Source organism: Cynocephalus volans, chromosome 2, assembly GCF_027409185.1.
Source record: "Cynocephalus volans isolate mCynVol1 chromosome 2, mCynVol1.pri, whole genome shotgun sequence".
Classification (NCBI taxonomy): Eukaryota; Metazoa; Chordata; class Mammalia; order Dermoptera; family Cynocephalidae; genus Cynocephalus; species Cynocephalus volans.
This window is the reverse complement of record NC_084461.1, coordinates 49,097,089-49,106,255: the sequence shown is the minus strand read 5'-3', so window position 1 is coordinate 49,106,255 and position 9,167 is coordinate 49,097,089. Positions and strand designations below refer to the sequence as shown.

At 49.1% G+C, this 9,167-nt stretch overlaps 1 protein-coding gene across 1 annotated transcript; it reads right to left on the bottom strand.

Annotated features, from left to right (window-relative positions):
* Positions 1-1,175: 1,175 nt before the first annotated feature.
* LOC134369936 (translationally-controlled tumor protein-like) lies at positions 1,176-1,873 on the bottom strand. The gene has a single exon (XM_063086785.1). It carries the CDS (start codon positions 1,760-1,762, stop codon positions 1,244-1,246), a length of 519 nt encoding a protein of 172 aa, XP_062942855.1. The 5' UTR covers positions 1,763-1,873; the 3' UTR covers positions 1,176-1,243.
* Between the last annotated feature and the right edge of the window lie 7,294 nt (positions 1,874-9,167).

Sequence of the window (9,167 nt, the reverse complement as noted above, 5' to 3'; positions counted from 1 at the left end):
AAATCTATTACTTATAGGTAGATTTCAGATAGGAAATAAAAATTCAGCTTCTTTGAAAATGTTGGACTGAAGAATGCAGGGTATTTCTGGAGGCCACTAAGCAGTTGTTTCATTAGCAACTAAAAACAAACAAACAAACAATAAAACTTCTGTAACTATGATTACTGATTGCGTATTTTGTCATGCCAGACTTGTCACAGGAAGAAAAACTTTAAACCTGTATATAATTTTTAAAAATTAAGTCCCAACTTGTCCTAGTTTCCTGGGCCATGGTGATTTGTTATGACCACAGCTACAAGTATTTGTAGCACTCTGCATTACGTCATCATTGCCTTTAAAAATATCCTTCCAGATCTTGACTTACACCCACTAGTAAAGACAGAGAGGAGAAAAATATTCCCCAGGGCTTAAGATTACTAAAGTTGTTAGCCTTCGGGCCATATATGAATAATATTTATTGTGTTTTTCTCCTACAGCAAAACCGTTTTTCTCCATCCCCTATTGCCAACCCCCATCGCCCCCAACATTGGGTTAGGTGTCCCTTCTATGTGCTTTCATAGTACCTTGTGCAGGTATGATGAGCTCTTCCTAGTCTGTGTTGCAATTGTCTGAAAACCTGCCCCAGCACATACTTGGTACTTAAGACAATTCAATGATTGATTTATTGGATACTATATTTCATCAGTTCTAATATGCACATTTTTATATCACTGATATGTCTTAAAATCGATGATGTTCTCTAATTACTGTTGACCCAGGGGGACCATGATCCGTAACTGAAGAAAAAAGTTGTTTATGCAGAGCAGGGCTGTGTAATTTGATTAGTGAAGCATTGATTCTTCATTTGAGGAGCTATGCTCACAATTCTCTTTGTTCTTGCAAAGCAATCTACCAACGGCTTTACAGCCTTTTTCCTTCAAAATGTAACCCAGGACCCAGCAGCACCATCATCACCTGCGCACTTGGTAGAAATGCAGAATCCCACCCGAGGCCTCCTAAATCAGAATCTTCATTTTTTTTTTTTTTTTTTTTTGAGTTTAAATGCACTTTATTTTTAGACAACCTACATGACATGTTTTTTTCTTAAAAACAATGCCTCCACTCCAAATAAATCATGGTCAAAATAAATGAAGAGCTCAAGATGGCATCAGTCCCATTTGTCTTAAGTCCTGGTGTTGTGTGGATGACAAGCAGCAGCCAGTTATGACGACAGGTGATAGATCCAAAGTAATTGCCAAATGTGTTAACATTTTTCCATTTCTAAACCATCCTTAAAGAAAATCATATATGGGGTCACACCATCCTCACGGTAGTCCAGCAGAGCAACCATGCCATCTGGATTCATGTTTTCACCAATAAAGAATTGGTAGTTTTTGAAATTAGCAAGGATGTGCTTGATTTGTTCTGCAGCCCCTGTCATAAAAGGTTTTACTCTTTCTGGCCTCTGTTCTTCAAGTTTCCCTTTGACTGATTTCATGTAATCTTTGATGTATTTCTTGTAGGCTTCTTTCGTGAAGCTAGTTTCCTGCAAGTGATGGTTCATGACAATATCAACACCAGTGATTACTGTGCTTTCAGTACCTTCGCCCTCGGGCCCTTCAGCGGAGGCATTTCCACCAATGAGCGAGTCATCAATGTTACCCTCTGTCCTACTGACCATCTTCCCCTCCACTTCCAGGCACAGCCCGTCCGCGATCTCCCGGATCTTGTAAATGTCGGAGAACATCTCATCATGGCTGATGAGGTCCCGGTAGATGATCATGATGGCGGCCGGAGGGAGACAACGGCGGCGCTAGCTTGGCAGGAGCCCGGAGCTCGGAGCGAGCGCGCTGGAGCCGGAGCAGCGCTCGGGGGGAGGGGGGAGCGGGCGGAAAAGAGAATCTTCATTTTTAAAGAGATCCCGACTTCATATGTCCATTAACGTTTGAAAAGCACTACTTTATGGGACAAGGAAGATATAAGAAAGGAATTTACTGGCAATTAGATGAAGCTTTGTTCCATTTTTGTTACAATGATTCAGGGAGGAGTACTGTCTCTTTCACATACTAAGAACTGCAGTTGAAGGCAGGAAAATGGCCACATTCACCCAGACAGGAAAAAAATTCGGAAACAAAATAAGCTGGTAGGAGCCATTCGTGTGTGTGGATCGTGCCTTCTGTCAAGGCATTCTCTCACTGTTAGTTGCAGCCTTTTTTTCTTTTCCAGTGTCATTTAAATTGATGTTGTATCTTCTAACCCATGGCATTGTGCATTTGATGACATTTGGTGTATTTTCCCTCTAAAAAGGTCAGCCTGCTGAGGGCGGGGGCAGAGTCTTGAATCCCGCTCTGTCTCCAGCACCCAGTGTAGAGTCTGTCAATTAGTGAGCACACAGCACAGGGTTATAGGAGGAGGAGGGCAATTTACACTTAAAAAAAAATACTGACAGATAAAACTGTATGTATTTACTCTGTACAACATGTTTTGAAGTATAGATACATTGTAGAATGACTAAATCTAGCTAACTAACATATGTATTACCTCAGATAGTTGTCATTTTTGTGGCGAGAACATTTTACATCCATGCTCTTAGCATATTTCAATAATACAATGTATTATTAACTATAGTCACCATGCTGTGCAGTTTTTAAATCTTTTTCTTCCTTTGAAAAAGTGTGGTTAATATTCCTGAGGTATATTGTTCTGAAAGACCCCTGGAGTAGGCGGTCAGTCGGTCTGGAGACCCTCCCAAGGAACAGCGAGACCACGAGGACGGATGCAAATAGCAAGAGGTTTATTGATCACACGGGTACCCGGGCGACTCAGTCTTTTGGAAGACTGGCGCGCCGAGTAGAGCTCCTGGGTCCTTTTTATAGCAAAAAGCGCGGGTACAGAAGCGAGAAGCGAGTTTAATTGGTCAGTTCAAATAAGCGCGGGTACAGAAGCGAGAAGCGAGTTTAATTGGTTAGTTTGAATCAAGCCAGGGGTGAACTTCGGTCAAGTGGGAGTCCTTGAAACAGCTGAGGGGCACTCTTGAAACTGGTGGGAGTCCTTGAAACAGCTGAGGGGCACTCTTGAAACTGGTGGGAGTCCTTGAAACAGCTGAGGGGCACCCTGGAAACTGGTGGGAGTCCTTGAAACAGCTGAGGGGCACCCTGGAAACTGGTGGGAGTCCTTGAAACAGCTGAGGGGCACCCTGGAAACTGTTGTCGATTTATCTAGTTCTGCCCTTGGCCTCGGGCGGAGGCCCAGGTGCATGACCACAGATATCCTGTTCGTTATCTGGTCTCAACCTCAGGCTGTACTTTTCCTATGCTAGGGACTTTTAACCAGGGTAATGTTTTGTGCCTTGCAAAATGGCGTTGCTACGGCTAGCTTAAAAAGTTCCTTCTTCATTCCCCCATTTCTTTTGTGGATAGCTCTAATCTTAGAGCGGAGTTAAAAGTTATTTTCATTATCTATAGTCTGATATTTTTGTCTAAGAACCAGGACCTTAATTGTACTTATTCTATCATTGATGAATTGGACTAACCTGTTGATGACACAGGGCCCCAGAATGAGCAACAGAAGAAGGAGTACTAGGGGCCCGATGATGGTTGATAGTGGGGTAGTGAACCAAGGGGAGCTATTGAACCATCCTTCATAGTAGGGGGGGCTTATGGCCAGACAGAGCCAGCAATGTTCTGTGGCGTTTGGGTTGGTGGCATTTAGAGCTAGGAAGGCCCCCTGTACAAGACCAAAGAGCCTGTCACCCGTGGTGGGGGGTAGAGTGCCTGGTGATAGGAGGCTCTGTGTAGCAGTGCTCCTTTGTGCCGCGGGGGGTTGCCTGCTAGTCATTGGGAACAGCTTGTTGCTAGGAGGTCCCTGTTCTGCAAGGACGGGGTCGGGGCCCACTGCCACAGTTGGCATATTGGTGATATCTAGGCGAATGGTGAACAGTACACCTGGATCGTTTCCCGTCAAATAGAACCCTAGTCCCCAGGTTCTTCCTTGTGCCCAATCTCTGGAATTTTTTCCTTTCTCTGTGAATTTTATTTTAAGGGGGTTACACCAGCCGGTGTTGTCACAGTTTTTACTGCTATCGTTACGTTCTACAGTTATGAGGTCCCATGAGGAACTAGGTCCCCAGTAGACTGTCCCCGTTGTTTCACAACCCCATTCTTTGCAATATAGAGATTCTAGCCCTCCGCACCTTCTAGCTTCTGAAAGGGTCCGGCCATCCCGGGGGCACACGTAGAAGGGGGAAGCGGCAAGCCTGTTTCTAGCTCGGGGATAGCTGCACCCTGGGACCCCCCAGGTGATCTGATTATAAGCTTTTGTATAGTCTGAATCAGGGGGTCTGATCTGGGCCGAGCCCGATGCTATGTATCCCGGGATATCCCAGGTCTCAATACCCGCCGCCAGGGCACATACATCAGGTTTAAGATCGGGCCACCAAGTCCAAGGCGGCTGGGTAGCCTGTTTGGTCCAGACAACTTCTCCAGTTTGGGACAGTACCTTCCAGGTGAGGATCACAGGCCGGTGGGGGTTCTTACCCGGTGGACTCATCTTTCCGCCGCCGAATACGCAGCTTAAGAGGATGATCAGTCCTTTCCAGCTCCCAGGTCTCGTTTGGTGCCGGGGGTGGTGCAGGCTTGAGATGGGAAGCATGGACCCAGGCAGCGATGCCATCAACTTTTACTGCGGTCGGGGTGGTCAGCAATACCAGATACGGGCCTTTCCACCGAGGCTCAAGGTTGCTGGGTCGATGGCGTCTGACCAGCACTCGGTCTCCGACCTGGAACGGGTGGGGGACAGCTATGGTACCGGGCTGATATGTCTCTTTGATCTGGTCCCAAATCTGGGTCTTCACAACTTCTAGAGCCTTTAAGTGGGTAAATAAGACAGGGAGAAAATTATCATCGGGACCCAGTGTTTCTCCCAACTCAAGTATGGGGGGGGGTCCCCCGTAGAGGATTTCATAGGGAGTTAGACCGAACTGGCCAGGGGTATTCCTGGCTCTGAACAGCGCTAAGGGAAGGAGGGCCACCCAGTCTTTTCCACCGGTCTCTAAGGCCAATTTAGTTAAGGTCTCTTTGATGGTTCTATTCATTCTCTCTACTTGACCTGAGCTCTGGGGCCTATACGCACAATGTAACTTCCAATTTATCCCCAGTTGTGTGGCCAGTCCCTGGCTTACCTGAGCAACAAAGGCTGGGCCATTATCTGACCCGATCACCTTAGGGATCCCGAAACGGGGCAGGATTTCTTCTAGTATCTTTTTACATACAGTCAGGGCCGTTTCCGTTTTGGTAGGAAAAGCTTCTACCCATCCAGAGAAAGTATCTACAAATACTAGCAGATACTTGTTCCCATACCGGCCAGGCTTTACCTCTGTAAAGTCTACTTCCCAGTATACGCCGGGTCGATCTCCCCGTTGTCTTTTTCCGGTCTCTCGGTAGGTGGTAGCCGCATTAGTCATGGCGCAAGCTGGACACCGATTGGCGACTTCTTGAACAGTGGACCGGAGGTTCGGGATGGAGAGGCTGGTGCGGCTTGCCAGTTGAAGGAGCTTTTCTGGTCCTAAGTGTGTTAGCTGGTGTAACCGCTGAATGAATTCCTTTCCCTGGTCAGGAGTGAGCTCTCCTGGCCTGGTCTTAGCTTGAGCAGGCTCGATTGGCTCTTGAAGCTTTATAGTTTCTGCTAGCACCCTGACCGACAGGGCGGCTTGTTTTGCAGCCTCGTCGGCCCTCCGGTTCCCGGCCGCCACAGGGTTATTTCCTCTCTGGTGGCCCGGGCAGTGGATAATGGCGACCTGCTTAGGGAGGTGAATGGCCTCTAGCAGAGCCAGAATTTCTTGTTTATTTTTAATGTCTTTTCCAGCAGAAGTGAGCAGTCCCCTCTGTTTATATATTGCCCCATGAATGTGAGCAGTGGCAAAAGCATACCTGCTGTCCGTGTAGATATTGATGTTTTTTCCTTCGGCTAGGCGTAATGCCTGCGTCAAGGCGATTAGCTCGGCCTTCTGGGCTGATGTCCCTTCTGGCAGGCTGCTTGCCCATACCGTCCGTTTGCCATCTACGATGGCGGCCCCTGCTTTCTTCTTACCTTCCGCAATGAAGCTGCTACCGTCTGTATACCAGGCAGGCACTCCGGGCAATGGCTGGTCCTTCAGGTCCCGTCGAGTCCCAGCTTCTTCAGCAAGGATTTCTGAGCATTGGTGTACTGGGGTGGATTCTGACTCGACTGGTAGTAGGGTAGCTGGGTTCAGGACAGCAGGGGGCGCGAAAGATATTCTTTCGTTTAGCAGCAAACTCTGGTAATGAGTCATTCTGGCATTGGTCATCCACCGATTGGGGGGCTGCCGCACGATACTTTCGAGGCTGTGGGAAGCAATCACAGTCACATTTTGCCCCAAGGTTAACTTATCAGCGTCTTTGAGGAGGAGTGCCACTGCAGCAACCGCTTTTAGGCAGGTTGGCCACCCACTGGCCACTGGATCCAGTTTTTTTGATAGATAAGCTACTGGCCGTCGCCATGGTCCTAGGGTCTGAGTAAGCACTCCTCGGGCTACACCGGCTCTTTCATCTACGTACAGAGTAAATGATTTGGTGAGGTCTGGGAGAGCCAAGGCGGGGGCAGACAGCAAGGCTTTTTTTATGTGGTCAAAAGCCTTTTGATGCTCCTCAGTCCAGGTAAAAGGAATGTTTTCCCTTGTCAGGGGGTACAAGGGTGCAGCCAGGGAAGCAAACCCAGGAATCCAGAGCCTGCAGAATCCGGCAGTACCCAGAAATTCGCGGACCTGCCTGGGGGTTGTGGGAGTAGGGATCTTCATAACTGTAGCTTTCCGGGCCGGGGTCAGCCATCTTTTTCCCTCCTTGAGCAGGTACCCCAAATAGGTGACCTCTTTCTGGCATAACTGGGCCTTTTTAGCTGATACCCGGTACCCCAACTTACTCAGTTCCTGCAAGAGCTTCTGTGTCCCTCTTTTGCAGCCTTCATATGTGGGAGCTGCCACTAGGAGGTCGTCCACATATTGGAGTAATATGACCTGTGGGTTGAGAGCCCTAAAAGGAGCTAAATCTCGGTGGAGGGCCTCATCGAAGAGAGTGGGAGAATTTTTGAACCCCTGTGGCAGCCGTGTCCAGGTCAGCTGACCTGTGTTACCTTTTTCTGGGTCTCTCCACTCGAACGCGAACAGTGGCTGGCTGTTGGGGTGTAGTCTGAGGCAAAAAAAGGCATCCTTGAGATCCAGGACTGAGTACCAAGTGTGACTAGGCGGAAGGGAACTCAGGAGGCTGTATGGATTTGGGACCGTGGGATGAATGTCTTGCACCCTTTTGTTAATTTCTCTCAAGTCTTGGACTGGCCGATAGTCATTGGTCCCTGGCTTTTTTACTGGTAGCAGAGGGGTGTTCCAGGGCGATTGGCAGGGCACTAAGACCCCTAGGTCTAAGAACCTTTGGATGTGGGGTCTGATGCCTTCCCGGGCTTCTTTAGTCATTGGATACTGTCGGACGGCCACCGGTGAGGCACCTGATTTCAGCTCTACTACTACTGGTGGGACGTTATTGGCCAGTCCCATACCTGTCTTTTCTGCCCATACGGTGGGAAAAAGTTGGAGCCAGGATGGGTCGATGGAGGGAGAGGCCGGCTTTTCATACAGCCGGTATTCTTCTTCTAGGTTTAGGACCAGGCACATGGTAGAGTGATCTCCCCATGTTACTTGTGGGCCCTCTGTGGAAAACTGGATTTGAGCCTTTAGTTTGGTCAGGATGTCCCGGCCCAACAGAGGAGCAGGGCACTCAGGTATGACCAAAAAGGAATGGGTCACTTGCCTATGTCCGACCCTTAAAAGTCTCTGAGTGGTCCAGGGGTAGACTTTGCTGCCGGTCGCTCCTACTACGACTGTCCGCCTGGACCCTACCTTCCCCATGGGTTGGGTCAGCACCGAATGTTCAGCCCCGGTATCGACCAGAAACTCGATGGGGGTCCCCTCCACTGTCAATGTTACCCTAGGTTCGGGGAGGGGGTCCGAACCTTGACTCCCCTAGTCGTCTAGGGATAGAACCCTAGCTTTTTTGTCGTTTTTCTTTTTTCGGGGGCATTCCCTTGCCCAGTGGCCTTTCTCTTTGCAGTAGGCGCACTGGTCCCTGTCGAGAGGAGGCCTTTTGTCCCTAGGTGTCGGTCTTGCCCGGTTGCTCAGGGTCCCTTTCTGCTTATCTGTAAACCTTTTATCACTTACTACTGTGGCCAAAATCCTAGTTAAATTTTTTTTCTTGGCGTTTATCACGCCGTCTCTCTCTCTCTTCTGTCTCTTTTTTTTCTCTTTCCTGTCTTTCTTCTTCTGTTTCTCTCTTGTGGTACACCTTTTCTGCCTCCTTTACTAAGTCTTGTAAGGAAAAGTCTTGGAGCCCCTCTAGTCTTTGTAACCTTTTTTTAATGTCTGGGGCTGACTGGCCGATAAAGGCCATGGCAACTGCCGCCTGCTGTCCCTCAGAAGAGGGGTCAAACGGAGTGTATCTCCTATATGCCTCCATCAGGCGTTCCAAGAAAACCGAGGGGGGTTCTACTGGTCCCTGCAAGATCTCTCTTACCTTAGCCAAATTGGTGGGGCGCCGGGCTGCCCCTTTGAGACCTGCCACTAGAGTCCGGCGGTAGACCAGAAGACGCTCCCTACCTTCGGCCGTGTTGTAATCCCATTGAGGTCGATTGAGGGGGAAAGCCTCATTAATGAGGTTCTCGAGTTGTGTAGGGGCCCCGTTATCCCCGAGAACGTTCTTGCGGGCCTCCAGAAGAATCCTTTCTCGCTCTTCAGTGGTGAAGAGGATCTGGAGTAGCTGTTGGCAATCGTCCCAAGTGGGCTGGTGAGAGAACATAAGGGACTCAAGAAGTCCCGTGAGTCCTGCTGGTTTTTCAGAAAAAGAAGGATGGTTAGACTTCCAATTGTAAAGATCTGCTGAGGAAAAAGGCCAATACTGCAAAGGGACCAAGCCATTTGGCTCGGCTGGGGGCCCTATGGCTCGGAGGGGCAAAGCTACGGTGGAGTCAGGACCCGAGTCGCCTCTCGGACTGCGAGGTTGGCGGCTCCTAGTCCCCGCAGCCGGTCCCTCAGGGTTGGGGTCACTGGGTGCTCGTCCTGGTGCCGATCTGTTTGGTTGAGGGGCCAGAGGGGGCAGCGGAGCCGCCGGGTAAGGTGGGGGTTCAGA